We start from the raw sequence: 25,219 nt of genomic DNA on the forward strand, positions 1-25,219 counted from the left end.
CACTACTACAAATAGCTATAGAGCCGCTCTGGTGTAAAACCAAGGGGCCTTAAACCAATTATCTATTGCACCCTCTCCCCATCCTTCCTCTCTTCCACCCCTCTCACTCTCTACTCTGTGGTTTTCCCAATCCTTCCTCTCTTCCACCTTTCACTCTCTACTCTGTGGTTTCCCAATCCTTCCTCTCTTCCACCCTTCTCTCTACTGTGTGGTTTCCCAATCCTTCCTCTCTTCCACTTTTCACTCTCTACTCTGTGGTTTCCCAATCCTTCCTTTCCTCTCTTCCACCCACTTTCTTCCCTGTTGTTTTGCCAATTCTGACTTTTGTAAGTGACTGACAGTTTAGAGATGTGTAATAATGAACTCAGAAAGTCATCAACTCATCGTAGCCGAGTCATTGTTAGCGGATAGCTTCCTTATCATCATAGCGTTGTCAAAGGATACTCACATTAGCAAGCACGATCGGCGGCTGCATCTCAAATGTCACCCTATTCCCAACGTAGGGCAGCAGAACTACTTCAGACCACAGACACATAGGTTAATGGCTTGGTCATAAGTTATAGGCCTCTATATGTGAAATAGGAGTGTGATGGGTGTCATTTGAGATTAGTACAGGCTCCCTTGCAAACCAACCTTACAGTAACAAGACTACACGGTCATCTAGAAAGAGTATAGTGCTAGTAATCTACAACATTTGCTTAATTCCTTTGTAATATTTATTTATTTACTCTTTCTGAAACGTTTTGAAAAAAATGATTAAAATTCTCTCTGTGTAAAATATATGTTTCGTGTGTGGATAATGTGTTGTCAGTGAAGTGACGATCTTCAAACCAATTGTTTCAATTTTACAGGTAGGCTACATTATAATGCACACAAAACACATGTAAAATGTACAACAGCACTTGGTATGTACACATTTGCAAACATGACTTGACCATTCAACATTAACAGAAATAAATGCTGTTGGGGTACAGAAACAGTAGAGGGAGACAAATAGTCATTCATTTCTCCTTTACAGGAGAGATGTTGGAGTGTATTGCCGATAAAGATGAGGAGCATATGTGAGATGATACCAGTGTCAGAGATTGTTATGGATGAGGAGCGTATGTGGGATGGTACCGGAATCAGAGAATGTTATGGATGAGGGGCGTATGTGGGATGGTACCGGAATCAGAGAATGTTATGGATGAGGGGCGTATGTGGGATGGTACCGGAATCAGAGAATGTTATGGATGAGGGGCATATGTGGGATGGTACCGGAATCAGAGAATGTTATGGATGGGGGGCGTATGTGGGATGGTACCGGAATCAGAGAATGTTATGGATGAGGGGCGTATGTGGGATGGTACCGGAATCAGAGAATGTTATGGATGAGGGGCGTATGTGGGATGGTACCAGTGTCAGAGGATGAAGATGTTATGAATGAGGAGTGTATGTTGGATGGTACTGGTGTCAGAGGATGTTATGGATGAGGAACATATGTTGGATGGTACCGGTGTCAGAGGATGAGGATGTTATGGATGAGGAGCGTATGTGGGATGGTACCTGAGGATGAAGAGCGTGCAGCACCAGTCAAAAGTTTGGACACACCTACTCATTCAAGGGTTTTTCTTTATTTTTACTATTTTCTACATTGTAGAATAATAGTGAAGACATCAAAATTATGGAATCATGTAGTAACTAAAAAAGCATTAATCAAATCAAAATATATTTGAGATTCTTCAAAGTAGCCACCCTTTGCCTTGATGACAGCTTTGCACACTCTTGGCATTCTCTCAACCAGCTTCACCTGGAATGCTTTTCCAACAGTCTTGGAGTTCCCACATATGCTGAGCACTTGTTGGCTGCTTTTCCTTCACTCTGCGGTCCAACTCATCCCAAAACATCTCAATTGGGTTGAGGTCTTGTGATTGTGGAGGCCAGATCCTCTGATGTGTAGTCCACACACTGCTGTCATGGAAGAGCACTGCACCTCCACGACCTCCTTAACCTCCTTCAAACTGGTGTGCTCTACAGTTACCTCAACAGCTGGAGCCTCCCTCTGAGAGACAACGCCACCAGCTGCATTGTGCCTGTAACACACACACACACACAATCCGTAGTAAAACAAACCTGACAACAAAGATTGGTCACAGAAAATATTGGGTGAGCTGAACACACACATATACACCTTTACCTGAGGCGTTGTGTGAGGGGCCCAGCCAGGGTGATGACCCTGCAGACATTTAGGCTGACAGGACAGCATACTCCCTGGGTCTATCCATGGCCTGACCCTGGTCTTGCCTCTCACAGTGGCCTACCATCAGTCTCTCATGGGCTTGGAGCTGCCTCTCGCTCCCCTGGGAGATCCAGGGCTAGAGTATCTGAGCCGGTGCTATAGTACAGGCCTTTCCTGCCTGCGCACACACACACCACAGGCCGCGACACACACCCCTCCGTGAAGCTTGCTACCTTACTCCTCCCCTCACAGGTCCTGACCAGCACCACCCTGCCCCGTCGGCCCACTGCTACCAAACACTGAGGACCACCATTTGTCCTGGCTAAGGTTACAATAAAAGTGATTGGCTGCTCCGGGCTGTGTAGTACTCTGACACGAAGGCCTGGTCATCCCGGAAGACGTAAGGGGAGGGAGCAGAGACGCCCATCAAGCAGGCCGCAAAGGATCATAGGGGAGTTTATGAGGGCAGCGTCGACGCCGAAGAGGAGCTTGAAGAGGAGAGGCTCCAGGAGAAAATGGCCAATGGCCAAGTGAGGATGATGATAATGATGAAAATGGTGGTTTTGTTGTTGTTGAAGATGTTGGTGCATCACTGCTGTAAACGCAAGCCAACACAGGTTGCATGACCACTCCTGCGCTGTCATTTTCCTCTGAGTCATCATGGTGACCAACAGTAATGACAGATAGACTAAACTCCAGTCAGTTTCCGTTGGTCAGCAGCGTTATAGAAAGTGAACCCCCAGACTGCATCTCGCAGGGAGACGGACCCTCCACCTCGATCAGAGAACACACACCCTTGTCTCTGGCTGCCAGCGAATTAGACGACATTTTGAATAGAGCAGTGCCAGGGGACTGGTCAGCTGGGGGAGTGGGAGACCTAAGGAGAGATAACAAGGGGGAGAGGTTTATCAGATATACATTTAATTTTTGCATGATCAGTCTGAGTAGTTCAAATGAAGAGGTTCATAACTGGGGTGCAGAGTTGGTAGATCGACACAGTACAACCCATCACTCTCACAGACAGCACAGACACACTGCTTGTCCTCACTCAGCACCAAATGATCCACTGGACTAAGGAACTGATGGACAGCATAGAATAACAGACAAGAACCAACCAAAGAGGAGTGTTTCGTGTCCATTAAGAATATCACATATAGCTGACAGCCAGGTTCAAACCCTTACTACAACTTCAGTTTTCATCAATACTCAGTTCACCTGCTGTTCACCTCAGTGTTCATCAATACTCAGTTCACCTGCTGTTCACCTCAGTGTTCATCAATACTCAGTTCACCTGCTGTTCACCTCAGTGTTCATCAATACTCAGTTCCTTGTCATGTTACCTGCTGCTATTCATGTCAGTGTTAATAAATAATCAGTTAATTGTATTACCTCCTATTCACCTCAGTTTATCATAATCAGTTAACCTGCTATTCACCCGTGTGTAAACAGTGTTCATTAATAATCAGTTCCTTGTCGTATAATCACCTTTAGTAAATTGAAGTGGGCGAAGTGTAAGGTTTGAGATTCAGCCTGACGTCAGTTTCAGCTCTTGTGTGTTGAAGAAATACAGCTCGTCGCGCCCAGTACAAATCAACACATCTGCTCCAGACCAGATCATTTTAGCAGCTGTATCCGTTGAAAGACATCCGAACTCAGCCAAAGTCTCAACAGCACATCTCGCCGATAGCTGTAAGAATAACTGGCCAGAACCAAGGTAGAATCGGAACACAGTACGACGCTTTTCAAGTAATTTATTTGCTACAAAGTTATGCCCATAATAACTATCTGAAGGTAGTTTCGGTGTTGTAGCTTGCTAGAAATGCATCAGCCAGTTATTGACGGCTGCAAAAAAAAGCGAATGTTGTTTCTGACAAATCAGCGTCCAAAACTACATTACCCAAGCACCAAGACAGACGTATAATGTCATGACGCTGTAAGCCACCCACCAATCATAACATCGCAGACAAACGTCCGCCGAAATTTCAAAAACATTTTCGTGTGCTTCGGGTGTTGCTATCGTGAGTTTTTTTGCTAGCTATTTTAAACTATTAGTTGAACGCGTTATGGATCCCTTTAGTGAAGACCATACGAAAATGTACTTTTATGAAACCAGATTGAATACCTACGTGGGGTGGCCGTTCGAAGAGGGCTGTGCTTGCACTCCAGAGAACGTAAGTTAGTTAACGAAACAAACTGGCTAATGTTAGCTAGCTCGGCTATGACTTTCAGAAATGCACGTAACGTTAGTAGCTAACTACACAAAGTTGTCCATTATTTGGTGATTCACTTTTCTCAGTTAGGTTACACAAAATTATACGTATGCAATGGTTTCACTCTGGTCTAATCTACTAGCGAAAACGTTACCACGATTAAGTTACTTTGTTGCTGTGCATTCCAGATGGCCAAAGCTGGATTCATCCACACACCAACAGAGAACAGCCCGGACATAGCCAAGTGCTTCTTCTGTCTCAAAGAACTGGAGGGCTGGGAGCCAGATGATGACCCAGAGTGAGTTAGTTGTAAGACAATGATCATGGCTAAAGAAGCCTGTATTGGTTAATTGGGTCCTTTATTGTTATTTACTAGGCTCGCATGGTAAGGGTTTAAGCTAATTAGCTAGCTACTACAACATTCATAGACGCTAACGTTACTTACTTTTAGCACATATTGAAGATATCTTATTCCCGGGCTTTTATTAAGAGACCCAACGCTTGGTCTGAAAGTGAACACGTCTTTGGAAACACAAGGAACGTAGTTATAGTTCATATCAGCGAGAGGTTATTTTCCGAAAACAAAAGGTTAAATGACTATGCACCTTTTAGGGTTAGCGTTTCCACAAGGCCATATGTCCATCGCAGCGGAAGAAAGAGGTGACCGCCTTTACTAATTAGCCATCTAGCGTGCACCGAACACCTGTGTGTAACCGAAGGACTACATTAAAATGGTGTAAGACCCCAATGGCGCTGCCCATGCTAAAACGGCCTTTTGGTCACCAGAGGCCTCTATCATTATCTATGGCTACAACTGTGATAAGGACAGTTAAAACAGAAAGTGTGTATTTTACATTTGTGAAATTATTTTCATATGAAAGTGAAGGGTTGTATGTTTCTAGAACTGTATTGCAGTTTAGTTTATTGGTCTTTCAGCAATACCGGTTCTTAAACAGTTGTCATTAAACACGGCATTACTTTTCTGTTACCATAATAAGTATCCATGTTAAATAAATTCAACACATTTTAAACTGCTAAAAATGTCTGCCAGAGCCAGTTTACCTCTGAAAATAACACAAGGTCCTTGGACCCCGACCTTAAGCAGTAATGGCAGGCCAGACTACGCTCATTAAGCATACATTCTTGGGATAGCTAACTACATACTCTGAAGAGGTCTGTGTGTAACTACAAGGTTGCTTCTTAAAGCCTGATTCATCAGCCGGTGATCGCTAGGTAACACTAACATACCGTCTGAGATATAGCAATACAATCATTTGAAAAGGGTCCTTTTTTTAGGACCTCCGCGAGACATAATGTTGATTAAAATAACATTTGAACTCTACTGGTTGTCTAGTAGTTTCTTTATTTTAGACAAAATATCACCTGATTCATGCATGTATTGACATGTTTGCATGTTTCAGTTGCTAGAAATCTGAACACATTACCGCCTAACTATCACCAGATAATGAATCGGTCTATGGGTAATGAATGTCTAGCCTCTGCCCAGTGGGTGAAGACTGGGAGCCGAGGCTAGTTCAAGCTCAGATCTTGCTGTTCCTCCTCAATTGCTATACTAGAAATAGGATACAATTTAGTATTGTTGTTTCTATTGATCCCATTGCTAGTGTTTTCTCCTCATCATGGCATGACTCTTGTTTCAGGAAGGAGCATAAGTCTCATTCACCCAGCTGCAACTTCATCTCCCTGAAGAAGAGTGTGAATGACCTGACTGTGGAAGAGTTCCTCAAACTCCAGAAAGAGAAGCAGAAATTCCACATTGTAAGTTGAAATTCCACATTGTACGTTGAGCTAGGACTAGGTCTTTGGAAATCCCTGTAACAATTATACCTTTGGCCAATATTGATAACTAAGTAGGTTTAGTGCTTCTCCAATTGTGTGATTTACTGTATATGGGTAGAACAAGAATATCAACAATTACATATTTTATCAACTTTTATTTAATCAGGGGATCCCAATTGAGACCAGGGTCTCATTTTTAATAGTGCCCTGAGGACATAAAATAAAAGATAAAACTACAAGATACAATAACAAATGCATTACATTAGAACGTCACAGACATCATAAACATTTATTAAAGTCAATCAAAACAATTGCACACCTGTGAACTCATTTCTCATCTTGGTTTTAAACTGCCCTAGTGGTACCAGGGAATCCAAATGTAGTGAATTTTGTAATTGATTCCAAAAAGGGGGAGCATTAAACTAAAAGTGGATTTACCTAGTTTGGTGGAGACCTGAGGAATTTCAAGAGTTAACCAACCCTGTGAATGGGTTTGGTATCAAGTTTTATACTTTAACAACAAAGTTAGGTAAGTCAGAAGCTTGTATAGTAGAGCTTTGTAAACAAAAGGGGAGTAATGAAGTGATCTCCAGGACTTTAATGAGGACCAACCTACCTTTTGATGCAGTGATGTGTATTAAAACTAATAGGAGCACATTAAGCCTGGTTTTGCTGCAGATAAAACACTCCATCCCAGGTCTCTACTAGTGCTGAGAATCCATCAGGGGATGTGTGAAAAATTATGAATATACCAGAATGAAATGTCTTCTATTTTCCTATCACAGAAAAAGTATTGCAATGAGGCCATCACTAAGTTTGAGGAGGCGGCAAAAAGCAGAAGAGGTGAGATCATCAAGACTGCCATGGATGAAGAGTGACGTGGAGAGACTAGACCTGTTTGAGTACTTTATAAATGTTCTGCTCTGGAGTAATCACTGGTAGTGCAGTAGCCTAGTGTACATATTCTGTCTGCATTAGCTAGGTGTTTTTAGCAATAAATATTTTATTTCGCTATTTGACTCTTGTGATCTATTTGTCATGTATTGTGCTAATTTGATTGAACATATAAACTGGGTATGTGAGAATCTACTGGTAAACCTGCTAGCATATTGTAGTGAATGGTGGGGTAGGGAAGCTAGCCCGGGTTGCTGGCATGAAAGGCAAACACCCTACACATCGCAGGTCGCTATAATATTTGTGTTTGACACCAGTTGTGCATAATGGCCATGCGCAAAGGGAGACACTTGTGCGCCTGGAGCCCATAAAATAAGAGGACCCACCTGCTATGTACTCTGCCGCTGCTTGGAAATGTTATTCCTCAACGGTAGTGGTCAACCTGCTTCACGCCTCATCCTCGTAACGTTATTAAATCTCTTGAGCGGTGAACTAGATACACGGTGAAAGAGCGTCATCCTGGAGATATGGGAATAAAGATTCCCAGTGGAGATTTTGAGTAGTTGTGATATTTTACTACTAACTTCACTATAATCTGAATTACTTTAGCCTTTTACTGGCATTAACCCCTCTAGTCAACAACATAAATAGTGTAGGAATAGGGCGTTACCAGTCCCTATATCCGTGGAGAGTTGAATCGAGGCGCACGTGTTTTTGTTATCTCTGAGCAAATACCTTACATCAATCAGGCGAGATGAAGCTGTCCTTTGGTTTTCTGGTGATCACTGCGGGCATCTTCGGTATCCTCAGCTTTGCGTTCCTGGCGGCAGCGATTGGGAGCGACTACTGGTACATTATTAAGGTGAACAGAACCAACCAGACCAATACAGAGGTTTTGGGTTCCCAAAACGAAGGTATGTGTGTATTTTGTCATTTGAAACCAATGCCTTGCTTAGATTGATGACTTTATAGTATCAGGTAGGCCTATTTGTTATCTGACATCTTTCCTGTAGCAAGACAGTTTTATGGTCACAATGAAAACGGAATAATGAATTATCCATCTTTCCAGGTCAAAAGGTGTATTCTTTCACATTTAACTCCTCCAGCTACTCTGAACCTGAGATGCACATGTTGAGTGAGTTACCTGTCCATTATCACCTTAATACATAACCATTGTAAAATAAAACACTAACAGCTATTGTTATTTTGGGACATTTTGAATAGATTATGTTATTGATGAAGCCTCTATCTGTGTGTCAAGTATGCTCCTATAGTTGGAATGTTGTGTGTTTTCCCCAGACATGCACAGTGCGAGTGTGGTCTTCCCTCCTAGCCTGGTCCTTCTACTGTTTGTAGACATCTGTGGCTTGATCAGTTCCCTGACCCGGAGCCCCGCCCTCCTCACTGGCACCGTCTCCAATCTCTTCTTCTACAGTAAGTGTGGCCTCCATCATCATCATCTCTCGGTCTTAGGGCCCAAACACCAAGTCTTAGTTCTGCCATGCCAACTTCTTGTTACTCATTGTCATGTTCGGCATGACAAGAAGTTGACATTATGGCACACAAGTAGATCTGGGATAAGGGGAAGGATACCTAACACCTACAGGCCCAAGTCCAAAATTCACTCCTATGCAACATACTACCATCCATATAGCCTTTTAAAGCAGCGTTAACCAACTTCAGTCCTCCACTACCCCCAACAGCCCAACTCCAGTCCCCCAGTACCCCCAATAGCCCAGCTCCTGTCCTCCACTCCAGTAACCCCGGTAGCCCCACTCCAGTACCCCCGGTAGCCTCACTCCAGTAGCCCAACTCCAGTACCCGCGGTAGCCCAACTCCAGTCCTCCAGTACCCCAATAGCCCAGCTCCTGTCCCCCACTCCAGTAACCCCGGTAGCCCCACTCCAGTACCCCCGGTAGCCTCACTCCAGTAGCCCAACTCCAGTACCCGCGGTAGCCCAACTCCAGTCCTCCAGTACCCTAATAGCCCAGCTCCAGTCCCCCCCTCCAGTAACCCCGGTAGCCCCACACCAGTGCCCCCGGTAGCCCCACTCCAGTACCCCCGGTAGCCCCACTCCAGTACCCCCGGTAGCCCAACTCCAGTACCCGCGGTAGCCCAACTCCAGTCCTCCAGTACCCTAATAGCCCAGCTCCAGTCCCCCCCTCCAGTAACCCCGGTAGCCCCACTCCAGTACCCCCGGTAGCCTCACTCCAGTAGCCCAACTCCAGTACCCGCGGTAGCCCAACTCCAGTCCTCCAGTACCCTAATAGCCCAACTCCAGTACCCCCAACAGCCCAACTCCTGTCCCCCACTACCTCCAGTAGCCCAACTCCAGTCCCCCCTTGTAGGCCAACTCCAGTAACCCTGGTGAGAGAGAGAGCAAATGGAGAGAGAGAATGGATAGATGAGGGTATATAGACAGACATTTTATTTCACCTTTGTTTAACCAGGTAGGCCAGTTGAGAACAAGTTCTCATTTACAACTGCGACCTGGCCAAGATAAAGCAAAGCAGTGCGACAAAAACAACACAGAGCTACACATGGGATAAACAAATGTACAGTCAATAACACAATAGAAAAATCTGTGTACAGTGTGTGCAAATAAAGTAAGGAGGTAAGGCGATAAATAGGCCATAGTGGCGAAGTAATTAAAATTTAGCAGTTTACACTGCAGTGATAGATGTGCAGATGTGGAAGTGCAAGTAGAAATACTGGTGTGCAAAAGAGCAGGAAAACAAACATACATATGGGAATGAGGTAGGTAGTTGGATGGGCTATTTACAGATGGGCTGTGTACAGCTGCAGCGATCGGTAAGCTGTTCTGACAGCTGATGCTTAAAGGTAGTGAGAGAGATATAAGTCTCCAACTTCAGTGATTTTTGCAATTCGTTCCAGTCATTGGCAGCAAAGAACAGGAAGGAAAGGCGGCCAAAGGAAGTGTTGGCTTTGGGGATGACCAGTGAAATATTCCTGCTGGAGCGCGTGCTACTGGTGGGTGTTGCTATGGTGACCAATGAGCTAAGGCGGAGCTTTACCTAGCAAAGACTTATAGATGACCTGGAGCCAGTGGGTTTGGCGACAAATATGCAGTGAGGACCAGCCAACGAGAGCATACAGGTTGCAGTAGTGAATGGTATATGGGGCTTTGGTGACAAAATGGATGGCACTGTGATAGACTGCATCCAATTTGCTGAGTTAGAGTGTTGGAGGCTATTTTGTAAATGACATCGCCGAAGTCAAGGATCGGCAAGATAGTCGGTTTTTCGAGGGTATGTTTGGCAGCATGAGTGAAGGAGGCTTTGTTGCGAAATAGGAAGCCGATTCTAGATTTTATTTTGGATTGGAGATGCTTAATATGAGTCTGGAAGGAGAGTTTACAGTCTAGCCAGACACCTAGGTATTTATAGTTGTCCACATATTCTAAGTCAGAACCGTCTAGAGTAGTGATGCTAGTCGGGCAGGCGGGTCGGTTGAAGAGCATGCATCCAGTTGCTGCGGGTGTGCAGAGCTTTTGGCCGGGGTTGGGGTAGCCAGATGGAAAGCATTGTCCAGCCGTAGAGAAATGCTTATTGAAATTCTCTATTATCGTGGATTTATCAGTGGTGACAGTGTTTCCTAGCCTCAGTGCAGTGGGCAGCTGGGAGGAGGTGCTCTTATTCTCCATGGACTTTACAGTGTCCCAAAACATGGAGAGGTGAGGGTGTGGAGAGGTGAGGGTGTGGAGAGGTGAGGTTACGGAGAGGTGAGGTTACGGAGAGGTGAGGTTACGGAGAGGTGAGGTTACGGAGAGGTGAGGGTATGGAGAGAGAGAGATGGAAAGGTGAGGGTATGGAGAGAGAGAGATGGAAAGATGAGTGTATGGAGAGGGAGTGAGAGAGAAATGGAGAGATGAGGGTTTGGAGAGAGAGACGGATGGATGGAGAGATGAAGGTATGGAGAGAGGGATGAGAGATGAGGATATGGAGAGAGAGATGGAGAAATGAGGATATGGAGAGAGATGGACAGATGAGGGTATGGAGAGAGATGGACAGTTGAGGGTATGGAGAGAGATGGACAGATGAGGGTATGGAGAGAGATGGACAGATGAGGGTATGGAGAGAGATGGACAGATGAGGGTATGGAGAGAGATGGACAGATGAGGGTATGGAGAGAGATGGACAGATGAGGGTATGGAGAGAGATGGAGAGAGATGGAGAGATGAGGGTATGGAGAGATGAGGGTATGGAGAGATGAGGGTATGGGGAGGTGAGGGTATGGAGAGAGTTGAGGGGATGGTGAGAGGGATGCAGAGATGAGGGGATGAAGAGAGAGATTGAGAGATCAGGGTATGGAGAGGGAGTGAGAGAGAAATGGAGAGATGAGGGTTTGGAGAGAGATGGAGAGGTGAGAGTATGGAGAGAGAGACAGATGGATGGAGAGATGAGGGTATTGAGATAGAGATGAGGGTATGAAGAGAGAGAGGGATGGAGAGATGAAGGTATGGAGAGAGAGGGATGAGAGATGAGGATATGGAGAGAGAGATGGGGAGATGAGGGTATGGAGAGAGATGGGGAGATGAGGGTATGGAGAGGTGAGGGTATGGAGAGAGATGGAGAGGTGAGGGTATGGAGAGAGATGGAGAGGTGAGGGTATGGAGAGAGATGGAGAAATGAGGGTATGGAGAGATGAGGGTATGGAGAGAGAAATGGTGAGGGCATGGAGATAGAGAGATGGAGAAGTGAGGGTATGGAGAGAGATGAGGGTATGGTGAGAGAGAGATGGAGAGATGCGGGTATGGAGAGAGAGATGGAAAGATGAGGGTGTATGGAGATAGATGGATGATGACACAGTTCATTGCTTATTATCTTTATGGAGAGGCACTGGGAGCTGGAGTTATAAAGACCTTCACTTTTACCACTAATCGGTCTTTTGACCAATCAGATCTGATCTTTTGCCCGTCATCGGGCAAAAGATCAGATTGGGCTACCTGTGTAAACACAACCAGAGTTGAACATAAATGAATTGGACATCACTCTGGAAAATGTCCTATTCATTGTTGATGGACTGTATTACAAGGATTCCTTATCTTTAAAAGAATAGTGACTTGATGTAGAGCGTTGTGTACTGTTTTTATCCAATTAAGAGTGACCAATGCAGCGACTCCAGCCCGTCTAATGCTCAGCTCCTGACCAATGTGTGTCGCCTTAGAATTAGTGGATCGGACATTCTAGATTCTACTAATTCTAACTCTATGGCGTGTCCCTCCCTACTGCTGCCATTCTCGCCCTGTGACCCTGCCAGTCAGGCCTAGAATAACCCTGATAAAGAAAGTCTTGTGATGCAAGAGAACAGAGTTAACTAAATCTTCGTGCCTTTAGCCCTAATCAACAGCACATGGCAAAGTGGGAAATGGGATCAAGGCTGGAATTTGATTTCACTTTCTATCTCTGTGAATTTGGTTTGTATGTGTGCCGTGTGTCTTTCTTTCTCAGCTGTGGTCACTCTCCGTGTTACACTATTGTGTGGTGCCTTCTCTCATCCTTCTCTCTCGCTTCATTTCGCTCTTCTGTCTTCTCTCTCTCTCGCTTTATATCGCTTTTCTGTCTTCTCGCTCGCTTTATATCGCTTTTCTGTCTTCTCGCTCGCTTTATATCGCTCTTCTGTCTTCTCTCTCTCGCTTTGTCGCTCTTCTGTCTTCTCTCGCTTTATATCGCTCTTCTGTCTTCTCTCTTGCTTTATATCGCTCTTCTGTCTTCTCTCTCGCTTTATATCGCTCTTCTGTCTTCTCTCTCGCTTTATATCGCTCTTCTGTCTTCTCTCTCACTCGCTTTATATCGCTCTTCTCTCTCTCTCGCTTTATATCGCTCTTCTGTCTTCTCTCTTTCGCTTTATATCGCTCTTCTGTCTTCTCTCTCGCTCATTTCATACCACTCTTCTGTCTTCTCTCTCCTGTCTTTTGCACATTTACATTTAAGTCATTTAGCAGACGCTCTTATCCAGAGCGACTTACAAGTTGGTGCATTCACCTTATGATATCCAGTGGAACAACCACTTTACAATAGTGCATCTAACTCTTTTAAGGGGGGGGGGGGGGGGGGGGGGTTAGAAGGATTACTTTATCCTATCCTAGGTATTCCTTAAAGAGGTGGTGTTTCAGGTGTTTCCGGAAGGTGGTGATTGACTCCGCTGTCCTGGCGTCGTGAGGGAGTTTGTTCCACCATTGGGGTGCCAGAGCAGTGTGCTGCACGCTCTCGCTATTGCTCTTCTGTCTTCTCTCTTTATATCGCTCTTCTGTCTTCTCTCTCGCTCGCTTCATATCTCTCTCTTTATATCGCTCTTCTGTCTTCTCTCTTTATATCACTCTTCTGTCTTCTCTCTTTATATCGCTCTTCTGTCTTCTCTCGCTCGCTTTATATCGCTCTTCTGTCTTCTCTCTCGCTCGCTTCATATCTCTTCTGTCTTCTCTCTCGCTCGCTTCATATCTATCTTCTGTCTTCTCTCTTGCTCGCTTTATATTGCTCTACTCGCTTCTCTCTCACTCGCTTTATACCGCTCTTCTGTCTTCTCTCGCTCGCTTTATATCGCTCTTCTGTCTTCTCTCTCGCTCGCTTCATATCGCTCTTCTGTCTTCTCTCGCTCGCTTTATATCGCTCTTCTGTCTTCTCTCTCGCTCGCTTTATATCGCTCTTCTCGCTTCTCTCTCTCGCTTCATATCGCTCTTCTGTCTTCTCTCGCTCGCTTTATATCGCTCTTCTGTCTTCTCTCTCGCTCGCTTTATATCGCTCTTCTCGCTTCTCTCTCTCTCGCTTCATATCGCTCTTCTGTCTTCTCTCACTCGCTTTATCGCTTTTCTGTCTTCTCTCTTGCTTTATATCGCTCTTCTGTCTTCTCTCTCGCTCGCTTCATATCGCTCTTCTGTCTTCTCTCTTGCTCGCTTTATATTGCTCTTCTCGCTTCTCTCTCGCTCGCTTTATACCGCTCTTCTGTCTCCTCTCTCTTGCTTTATATCGCTCTTCTGTCTTCTCTCTCGCTCGCTTTGTATCGCTCTTCTGTCTTCTCGCTCGCTTCGTACCACTCTTCTGTCTCCTCTCTCGCTCGCTTTATATCGCTCTTCTCTATTTCGCACGCTCTCACTATCGCCCTTCTGTCTTCTCTCTTCATATCGCTCTTCTGTTTTAGGGACCGAGTAGCGCATTGGTCTAAGGCACTCTGCATCGCAGTGCTAGAGACGTCACTACAGACCCGTGTTCGATCCCGGGCGGTATCACAACCGGCCGTTATCGGGAGTCCCATTGGGCTGTGCACAATTGGCCCAGCGTCATCCGGGTTAGGGGAGGGTTTGGCAGGGGTAGGCCGTCATTGTAAATAAGAATTTGTTCTTAACTGACTTGCCTAGTTCAATAAAAATAACAAATTGCTCTCTTTATATCGCTCTTTTGTCTTCTCGCTCTCTTTATATCGCTCTTCTGTCTTCTCTCTTTATATCGCTCTTCTGTCTTCTCCCTGTCATTCTCATCTTTGATTTGATCTTCAATTCCTCAATCAAGCATGTTTTCTTGTAAATGTCAATTTACTGGAAAACTTGTCTCTTTGTGTGAGAGTGTTGTATCATCTGCCAAATGCTCAATATAACAAATTCCTTGGGCTTAATAAAAAACAGAAATAAACACAACCCTTAGTGTGAGCTTAGAGCTTAAGTCCCCAAAGCACAAACATCCCTGGGTCGCTCCTCTTTTCAGTTCACTGCAGCTAGCGACTGGAACGAGCTGCAACAAACACTCAAACTGGACAATTGTATCTCAATCTCTTCATTCAAAGACTCAATCATGGACACTCTTACTGACCGTTGGGGCTGCTTTGTGTGATGTATTGTTGTCTCTACCTTCTTGCCCTTTGTGCGGTTGTCTGTGCCCAATAATGTTTGTACCATGTTTAGTGTTGCTACCATGCTGTGTTGCTGCCTTGCTATGTTGTTGCCTTAGGTCTCTCTTTATGTAGTGTTGTGATGTCTCTCTTGTTGTGATGTGTGTGTTGTCCTATATTTATTTTTTATTTTTAATCCCAATCTCAGTCCCCTCAGGAGGCCTTTAGCCTTTTGGTAGGGTGTCATTTTAAATAAGAGTTTGTTATTAACTGACTTGCCTGGTTAAATAAATAAAATAAAATTAGGGCTAAGAGGGCGAGTGCCACATGACACAAAGGTCTTTTCAATCCCCTCAGGAAGAGTCAGAGGGGGACTCAGAGGGGCTCAGGGCCAGACTGAGCCAAATACTTTTACAGCAGTGTGGTAATAATAGATGTATTTTATATTGCGCTTTTATACAGAATCTCAATCGCTTTAAAAAACAAACAAAAACAAATTCAGGGAGTTGGCATTTGATGAGATGGTCTTCCACAGCTAGATGATGATGTAGTTCAGGACAGGAGGAGCTTGAGTGGAGGTGGCGTTGATGGTCCAGCCAGGTAGGGAGAAACATCAGTCAGACAGGCCTGCCCGCAGCTCTTTGTCAGGTTGTCTCTGAACTGCACAGCTAGGTAGACTGGAACATCCACCACTAAAAGTGTAGCACCCACCTGGGTGATGCTTCGGTAGGTATAAACGCCTGAGCGACCACCTCATCAGTAATCAAGAACTCCTACGAGATGAGTCTCTGTCATTCGGTTTCAATGTCAACAGGGAATATCCAGAACTTGTTTATTTGAATGTCCTGTTCATTTCTGTTAACGAACATCGTTGTCTCTAACATCTCAGCCCAAAATCATTAACCAATCATTGTACAGGCTGATAAGCAGTTGATTATATTCCCTGTGGTGCTGTCTGGGTATTTCTCCTCTTTGGTAGTAATTCTGATCACTTTAATATTTCAGTCCTGTGTGAATAAACCATCTGTGTAATTACACGCAGACACCCCTTCCACTCCTTCCAGTCTCTCTGCTCATGATACCCTTGGTTGATATAGGGATAAAGAAAAACTACCCCCACCTAGCCCCCCTGCCAGCAAGATGTGGTGATTTGGGCTGCTTGTGCAGGGAGCCGGGTACAAAAATGTTCTAGTTTATTGACTTTGCCTAGTCTTCTCAGCCGGAACCAAAGACCAGTTTCGCCAATGCAACATAATGGGACTCTGAGAGCTCTTAAACTTTGATGTCATCCGATGGTGCCTGCGTCAGTCTACGTCTTGTTTCTCCCATTCTCTCATTCTGATATGTGGGTTTTATAGTTTTGCTATTGTATTCATGTCTAGTCTGCCTAGATTCCATTAAAGATTAAACAAAATACAACATCAAAAGGCTCCTCTTTCCCTCGCTGTCCTTTTTGAGCCTAAGCTTTTATGTGTAAGATGCTGTCTAAGTGGCTGTGACATCTTTATCCTTCATTGAAGGGATCCTGTAAAGTGCTCTCCAAGCCAGGTGTACTGCATAAGAGCGTGTACATACTTTGTGCGTATGTGAACCAGAATGTTTCATCTCCCTCTCCAACTCCTTGTGTGCACATTTGGTATATTAGCAATGCCTTACTGTTAGTGTGTGTCAGATTCAGTGTTTAATAGTCATATGTACAGGGTTGTAGTTGTGGTTGCAGGGTACAGTGAAACCTTAGGCTTCGAGCTCCAACATGCAGGACTAGTGAAATAATTTTAAAAAACGATATAAATGGCACTATATACATAACTATAGCAGTAATTAATAAAGTACTGTCCTTTGGGGTGTAGGCAGAGTATAGACTGTTGACCATGCCTCAGGACTACCTGGCCGGATGACCCCTCGCGGTCCCTAGTCCACCTGGTCGTGCTGCTGACCCAGTTTCTGCTGTTCTGCCTGCGGCCATGGAATCTTGACCTGTTCACTGGACCCTCCCCCGCGCATGCTGTCTCGACCTCTGAATGCTCGGCTATGAAAAGCCAACTGACATTAACTCCCGAGGTGCTGATCTCAAATCAAAATCACCCTCTACAACCACTGTGATTATTATTTGACCCTGCTGGTCTTCTATGGACATCCTGAAGAACAATCTGGCCTTAAGAGCCGTGTACTCTTATAATCTCCACCTGACACAGCCAGAAGAGGACTGGCCACCCCTTAGAGCCTGGTTCCTCTCTAGGTTTCTTCCTAGGTTCCTACCTTTCGAGGGAGTTGTTCCTAGCCACTATGCCTCTACATCTGCATTGCTTGCTGTTTGGGGTATTATGCTCAGTTTCTGTATAAGCACTTTGTGACAACTGCTGTTGTAAAAGGGCTCTATAAATAAATTGTATTGATTGAGGGGTGGGGTAATGACCATAGGGGGAGCAGCATGACCATTGAGGGGGGTATGGGGACCAAGTCCAATAAAACAAAATCTTAATAAAGTAATATACATATTAAGAACTGCGACAGTGATGAATGTTGTTGGAGTGGGGGGGCAGAGTAAAGGTCTGTTACAGAGGGCAGCAAGAGAGAGAATGTCCATAGGGGGAGCAGCAGGTAAGGTAGTGACTGTTGAGGGTGCGGGGGGGAATGTTCATAGGGGGAGTAGCGGGGGAGGGAGGAGCAGATAGCTGACTAGTGGTGGCTATTTAGGAGCCTGATGGTCTGGGGGTAGAAGATATTGGCCAGTCTCAGTTTTTGCTATGATGCTCCTGTACTGGTTATAACATCTACAGAAAATACAGAAATGGCAATGGTGGAGGTGTTGCTGTTTATATTCAGAACCACATTCCTGTACAGATTAGAGAGGATCTCATGTTAAATACGGTTGAAGTAATATGGCTACAGGTTAATCTGCCTCACCTGAAGTCCATTCTGGTGGGAAGCTGCTATAGACCACCAAGTGCTTACAGTCAGTATCTGGATAACGTGAAATGCTTGATAATGTATGTGATATCAACAGAGGTATATTTTGTGGGTGATTTCAATATTGACTGGCTTTGATCAAGCTGCCACTCAAGCAAAGTTCTAAAGGCTGGGCCTAATATAGTGTATAGGAGGTCATACAAGAAGTGCTGTGGTGATTCCTGTGTTGTTGATTTAAATATTTGTTGTTCTGTGGTGTGTAATGAGGTGTAACTGACAGTTAGACTTACAGGTTATGTCGTTGTTTTGTGTTTGAATTGTGTAACTGACAGTTAGACTTACAGGTTATGTCGTTGTTTTGTGTTTGAATTGTTTACGTGTCCGCTGTGCAGGGAAATGATAAGACAAGCGGAACTACGTAGCTAATAACTGTTGTAACGGGGATTCTTATTGTAGCAACACACTTTTGGAGGGAAGGCAATCCCGCGCTGTGTTAGCTAAGTTTTCATGTCATCGGGTGTAGTTCATAAAGTTTGAAGCGTATATGTTAGGATGGTAACGTTATAATAATTAAGGATGAAGCGTGAATTCATGCCAGGAATAATAAGTGTGAAGTTTGATTTCCTCCCTTCTGTAATAAGCAGCCAATGAGGTATTTTTCCTTTATTCATGTGTTTAATCTAATACTGTTATAGCGCCGGCTAAACTGTTTATGTATGTAAGCACTTCAGAGTTATACCAAGCTAATAAGTCACTCGTAAGATAAGGTTGTAAGAGTATGCTTAACTGTATTTTTCATTTACTTTATAGTTCTCACGGAAGGTGATAATTCTGACTAATCTACAGAATAAAGCCGGCAGTTAAAATCAAGGAACGGTTGTGCTCGTGGTTACTGGAGGGAGCTACAGTGAGAACTCAATGCTCTTCACGAGCAAGAGAGAAAGAAGAATCTTACCCAGCTGTAAAACGTCTACAAGATTCCCAAATCCTGGTAGACCCTGTCATCTGCCAGATAAGAGTTTTGCACCTACCTGCAACCTAAGAAGAAAATCTCCACATAAGGAAGCATCGTGAGGCAACATAAGGTCAAGACTAACAGGAAAGTCAGACACGCAAGTACAAGTCAAGGTGTTTGAAGGTGGTCCTAGCCTTGTGAACAGCTAATAAGAGACTTTAAGATTACAATTCGTAAGGACTGGAAATAGTTGTGTATTTCAAGAGGCTGGTATTATGCATTTGTTCTTTCTATCTTAATGTATCGCTGGTATGTGTATTACTGGAAAAATATTCTTTGATACTTACTAAAAAAAAATATATATATAAAAAAGGGATATATATATAGTTACAAAACATTAAGGGTCAGCGTACACCTATTAATTCTATTTTCACCTGTAAGTTAATAGTGTAATTGTTTGGTAAGGTGTTTGTTCAAGCCTTTGTTACAAGCATTATACATGTTTATACCACGTACTAAGGTTTAAATTACAGTGAATTAGAGTATAAATCACCTACTCACTTATCCAAACCTTACCTAGAATTGATTTGATTTAGAATGTCAGAAAGAGGTAGTTTCACTAAAGGTGATAGAGATGGGGTAGGTCAAGTTGAGCAGCTGCAGCAACACCTCGCAAACTTCAAGCCTTCATCAGAACAAACAGAGCAGCAGGAAGAGGCCCAGACTGGTGTGGAGTCACTTCTGCCAGCGAATGATGATACAGAGGCTGCTAATGAGATATCACAACAAGAGCCACGAAAAGGTGAGAGGGTTAACTGAAAAGGGCAGAGAACTGCGCGACGAAAGGTGGAGACAGCTCGAACATCGTTTCAGGGTCAGCTATGAGAAGTGGAAGGCTCTGGTAAAGGAAGCAAAACTGTTACTGACAGGCTGTTGCTCTGAAGACCTACTAGAAGACCTCTTAAACAAGATCAGTCATACCTCTACAGAACTAAACCTTGTCTATGTAAATTTGCGTCAAATCGACATTCCCGACAACGATATAAGACGCAGAGTTGATACTTGTGAAGCAGTTACAATGTCTATTATCAAGACTGTAAGGTGTCATTTAAAAGGCAGGGAAGAAGGTCAAAGTAACCAGATAGAACTGAACTGGAAGGACAGCAATTCCTTGTGCGTGTCCGAACTCTCACATAAGTCAAGTCTCAACTATCAGCCCTCAAGTGCTTCCTCCCAGTCTCAAAGCAACTCAAAGCTCAACTCCAGACGCTCAAGCGTGTCATCTGTCAAGAGACAAGAGGCTGCGGCGGAAGTTGCTGCTAACCAAGCAGCTTTAGAAGTAATGGTTAAGCAAGAACGCCAACTAGAAGAGCTTCAGAGACTCGAAGATGAAGATAAGAAGAGGACAGCGGAGCAAGAAGCTGAGGCTGTGAAACGCAGCTTAGAAGAAGCTAGGCTGCGAGTCAAGTTAGAGGTAGAAAATGCTGCCAGACGAAGGATGCTAGAAGACAAGCGTAGAGAGTTAGAGCGCCTAGAAGTGCTCAAGAAACTAAATGCTGCCAAGGCGCGGATGCAAGTGTATGAGCAAGATGAAAACTCAGAGGACGAGAAGAGAGAACTACTCTCTAACTGCAAATCTGTGAAAGAAGTCATGCACAGAAGTGGGTCATTTCACAGTCTCTCACCACAACATGTTGTGACAAGCACACAACAAGAAGATGGCACCAAGACCATGTTCAGGTTACTAGCGGAATCAATCAGTGAAAGCCGCCTCCCCATACCAGAACCAGTAACATTCAATGGAGAACCACTCTCGTTCACTGACTGGAAGGTCTCTTTTCAGACTCTGATAGACAGGAAGAACATACCAGCAACTGAGAAGATATATTACTTAAGAAAATATGTCGGTGGGCCTGCCAAGAAAGCCATCGAAAGTTACTTTATGTTAGGAACAGAGTCAGCCTACCATGCTGCGTGGACCATTCTTGAAGAAAGGTACGGAAACAAATTCCTCATCGCCAAGTCCTTCAGAGATAAGCTCAATGCATGGCCTAAGATAGGATCCAAGGACAGTCTTGAACTTAGAGACCTTGTAGACTTTCTTCGCAGCTGTGAGGCTGCTATGTCTCAGAATAAGGGCCTGGAGGTGCTTAATGACTGTAATGAAAACCAAAAGATCCTCGCTAAACTTCCAGATTGGCTAACTTCAAGATGGAATAGAAAGGTCGTAGACATCTTAGAAGAAACTGAGACCTTTCCAAGCTTCAGTCAGTTTGTGAAGTTTCTCACGAGAGAAGCAAAGATCGCTTGCAATCCTGTAACATCCCTTCATGCTTTGCAATCAAGAGAAGATGGAAAACCTAAGACACCAAGGATTCAAAGCCCCGGAGCAAGGGTGTTAGCAACTAACTCTGATGAGAAAGATACTGTTACTAGTTGTGTCTTCTGTGAGAAGTCAGGTCACAGTCTCCACAAATGCTGTAAGTTCATGGATAAGCCCACCACAGAGCGACAAAAGTTTGTTCAAGAGAATAAATTGTGCTTTGGCTGTTTAAGGCCTGGGCATCACTCGAAAGATTGTGATAACAGGAACACCTGCGACACGTGTCAGAGGAGGCATCCATCCTGCCTGCACGAAGATCGTACTAAAGAAAGGTTAAGGGATAGGAAGACAGAGCCCCCACAAGATAAGGGGACAAGAGCGTCAAGTGAGGCCATATCCAACAGAGTCGTAAGGGACATTAACAACACTCACACCTCCACAATCATTCCAGTATGGGTGTCAACCACAAGCGAGCCAGATCGTGAAGTTCTTGTGTATGCACTTCTTGACACCCAGAGCGACACCTCCTTTATCCTTGAAGAGACAACAAACGCTCTCAATACAAGGAAGGAGCCAGTCCAACTGAAACTCTCTACAATGGCTTCAAGGAATACCATTGTGCCCTGCCAGAAGCTGTTTGGTTTGCAGGTTAGAGGGTTTTACTTGGAGAAGAAAATCCCTCTGCCAACGACTTACTCGAGAGAGTTTATTCCTGCAAACAGAGATCATATTCCTACTCCAGAGACTGCAAGAGCATGGTCTCATCTTGAACACATTGCAGAGGAGATTGCTCCTCAACAGAGCTGTGATGTCGGTCTCTTAATTGGCTACAACTGCTCCCAGGCTCTCCTTCCAAGAGAAATTGTGTCTGGTAAGGAAAATCAGCCTTTTGCTCAGAGAACAGACCTTGGCTGGAGCATAGTCGGCTATGGAAACCCATGTATCGACCATGGCGATGCTATTGGAGTGAGTCATCGGGTTATCGTTAGACAGGTGATGCCAAGCCTTCAATCTTCTTCCAACGTCACAAATCAAGTACACTATGTTAGTAGAACACGCGTAAGAGAGGTAATCACAGCACTGGACATTATCAAGACGCTTGAATCCGACTTCAACGAGAGAACTGCAGAAGAGGACCTCATATCTCAAGAGGATATCCGGTTCCTGACAAAAATGAAAGCGGGAATCAGACGCAAGGACAATGGACATTATGAGATGCCGCTGCCGTTTAAGGAAGAAAGACCCAACCTGCCGAACAATAAAACATGTGCAGTTCACCGTCTCAAGTGCCTGGAAAGGAGGCTAAGGAGAGACAAGCAGTACTACAAGGACTACACAGCATTCATGGAAGAGACCATAGCTTGTGGAGATGCTGAGAAGGTCTCCAAAGAGGAAATTAACAAGCATCCAGCATGGTACATCCCGCACCATGGGGTTTATCACCCACAAAAGCCTGGGAAGATACGAGTCATCTTTGACTGCTCAGCTAAGTTTCGAGAGACGTCCTTGAATGACCATCTCCTTACCGGTCCAGAGTTGACAAACACATTGCTGGGGGTCCTTTGTCGTTTTCGTAAGGGTCCAGTTGCAATCATGTGTGATGTAGAGCGCATGTTCCACCAGTTTCATGTGAAAGCAGAAGACCAAGATTATCTACGGTTCCTTTGGTGGGAGAACGGAGATCTAGAGTCTCAACCCTCAGTGTATCGTATGAAGGTCCATTTGTTCGGCGCAGCTTCATCTCCTGGTTGCGCCAACTATGGTCTCAAACATCTTGCTGCCGAAGAACGAGGAAGCTTCAGCGAGAAGTATATCCAGTTCATAGAAAGGAACTTTTATGTTGATGATGGGGTGACGAGCGTATCGTCTGAAGCTGAAGCGGCCCAGCTGGTGAAAGAAGCAAGAGAGCTTTGCAGCATCGGCAAACTCCGGTTGCACAAGTTTATCTCTAACAGCAAGGAAGTTATAGCCACAATTCCCAAGGAAGAACGTGCCGAGGGTGCCAAAGACCTGGATATGGCTCTGGGTGAACCACACATGGAGAGAGCGCTTGGTGTACTGTGGTGTGTCGCATCAGACGAGATCCAGTTTAGAGTAGTTGTCAAGGAACGCCCACTCACAAGAAGAGGAGTATTGTCTACAGTAGCCTCTGTATATGATCCGCTTGGGTTTGTGGCACCCTTTGTCCTGGCAGGGAAGCAGATCGTGCAGCAGATGTGTCGTGACAAGATCGACTGGGATGACCCCCTTCCAGATGACCTACGTTCCCAGTGGGAATTCTGGCTCCAATGTCTACAAATCTTGTCTGAAGTAAGGATTCAACGAGCCTACTTGCCATCAAGTTTCAAGGAGGTGCAGAGTTATGAGCTCCATCACTTCTCCGACGCTAGTACCTCAGGTTATGGAGAGTGCTCATACCTCAGAACAATCAACACAGACAGAAATGGAATAAAGACAGAAGAAACGCAAGGATTAATGACATTGTCATCTTGCAAGATGATACTGCACCACGCAACCAGTGGAAATTGGCAAAAGTTACAGAAGTGTACCCGAGACAGGATGGCCGGGTGAGAAGATTCAAGTTACTGATCAGCGACTCCTGGATGAGAGAGGTAAACGCATCACCAAACCCACCTATCTGGAGAGGCCCATCCATAAGACAGTCCTGGAAGCCGATCAAGAAACCTGCAGACCCCTTTCACAGAAATCACCGGTGATTGGTGGGAGTGTAACTGACAGTTAGACTTACAGGTTATGTCGTTGTTTTGTGTTTGAATTGTGTAACTGACAGTTAGACTTACAGGTTATGTCGTTGTTTTGTGTTTGAATTGTTTACGTGTCCGCTGTGCAGGGAAATGATAAGACAAGCGGAACTACGTAGCTAATAACTGTTGTAACGGGGATTCTTATTGTAGCAACACACTTTTGGAGGGAAGGCAATCCCGCGCTGTGTTAGCTAAGTTTTCATGTCATCGGGTGTAGTTCATAAAGTTTGAAGCGTATATGTTAGGATGGTAACGTTATAATAATTAAGGATGAAGCGTGAATTCATGCCAGGAATAATAAGTGTGAAGTTTGATTTCCTCCCTTCTGTAATAAGCAGCCAATGAGGTATTTTTCCTTTATTCATGTGTTTAATCTAATACTGTTATAGCGCCGGCTAAACTGTTTATGTATGTAAGCACTTCAGAGTTATACCAAGCTAATAAGTCACTCGTAAGATAAGGTTGTAAGAGTATGCTTAACTGTATTTTTCATTTACTTTATAGTTCTCACGGAAGGTGATAATTCTGACTAATCTACAGAATAAAGCCGCCAGTTAAAATCAAGGAACGGTTGTGCTCGTGGTTACTGGAGGGAGCTACTTGTGCTCGTGGTTACTGGAGGGAGCTACATGAGGAGCAGCCAGATGCTGCACTTGACACATTTATGAAATTGCTTATCCCAGTTACTAATAAGCATGCACTCATTAATGCAATGACAGTAAAAACTGTTAAATTCCCATGGATTGATGAGGAATTGAAAAATGTTATGGTTGAGAGGGATGAGAAAAAAGGAATGGCAAATAAGTCTGGCCTCACAACCGTTTGGCAAACGTATTGCAAATTGAGAAATCATAAGAATTAAAATATGAAACTAAACTATGAAACAAAGAAAATTGACATAAAGAATGATAGTAATCAGAGGGCTGATATAAATACTATGCATGCCAGTCTCTCTTGGCTAAGAGTTGAGGAGAGACTGACTGCATAACTTATTATTTTTATAAGAAACATTGATGTGTTGTTAATCCCAAATTGTTTGCATAGTCAATTCACACACAGCTCTGACACACACACACAAATCCCACCAGACATGACACCAGGGGTGTCAGTCCCCAAATCCAGAACAAATTCAAGAAAACGCACAGTATTATTTAGAGCCCTAATTGCATGGAACTTCCTTCCATCTCATATTGCTAAAATAAACAGCAAACCTGGTTTCAAAAAACAGATAAAGCAACAACTCGCAGGCACAATGCCTCTCCCCTATTTGACCTAGATAGTTTGTGTGTATGCATTGATATG

The 25,219-nt window shown here is 44.3% G+C and overlaps 1 protein-coding gene across 1 annotated transcript; it reads left to right on the top strand.

Annotated features, from left to right (window-relative positions):
• Window positions 1-4,188: 4,188 nt before the first annotated feature.
• On the top strand, window positions 4,189-7,242 carry birc5a (baculoviral IAP repeat containing 5a). The gene is made up of 4 exons (XM_038990664.1): window positions 4,189-4,389; window positions 4,617-4,726; window positions 6,090-6,207; window positions 7,014-7,242. Exons 1-4 carry the CDS (start codon window positions 4,282-4,284, stop codon window positions 7,104-7,106), a joined length of 429 nt encoding a protein of 142 aa, XP_038846592.1. The 5' UTR covers window positions 4,189-4,281; the 3' UTR covers window positions 7,107-7,242.
• Window positions 7,243-25,219: the final 17,977 nt, after the last annotated feature.

This window comes from Salvelinus namaycush, chromosome 4, assembly GCF_016432855.1.
Source record: "Salvelinus namaycush isolate Seneca chromosome 4, SaNama_1.0, whole genome shotgun sequence".
Lineage (NCBI taxonomy): Eukaryota > Metazoa > Chordata > Actinopteri > Salmoniformes > Salmonidae > Salvelinus > Salvelinus namaycush.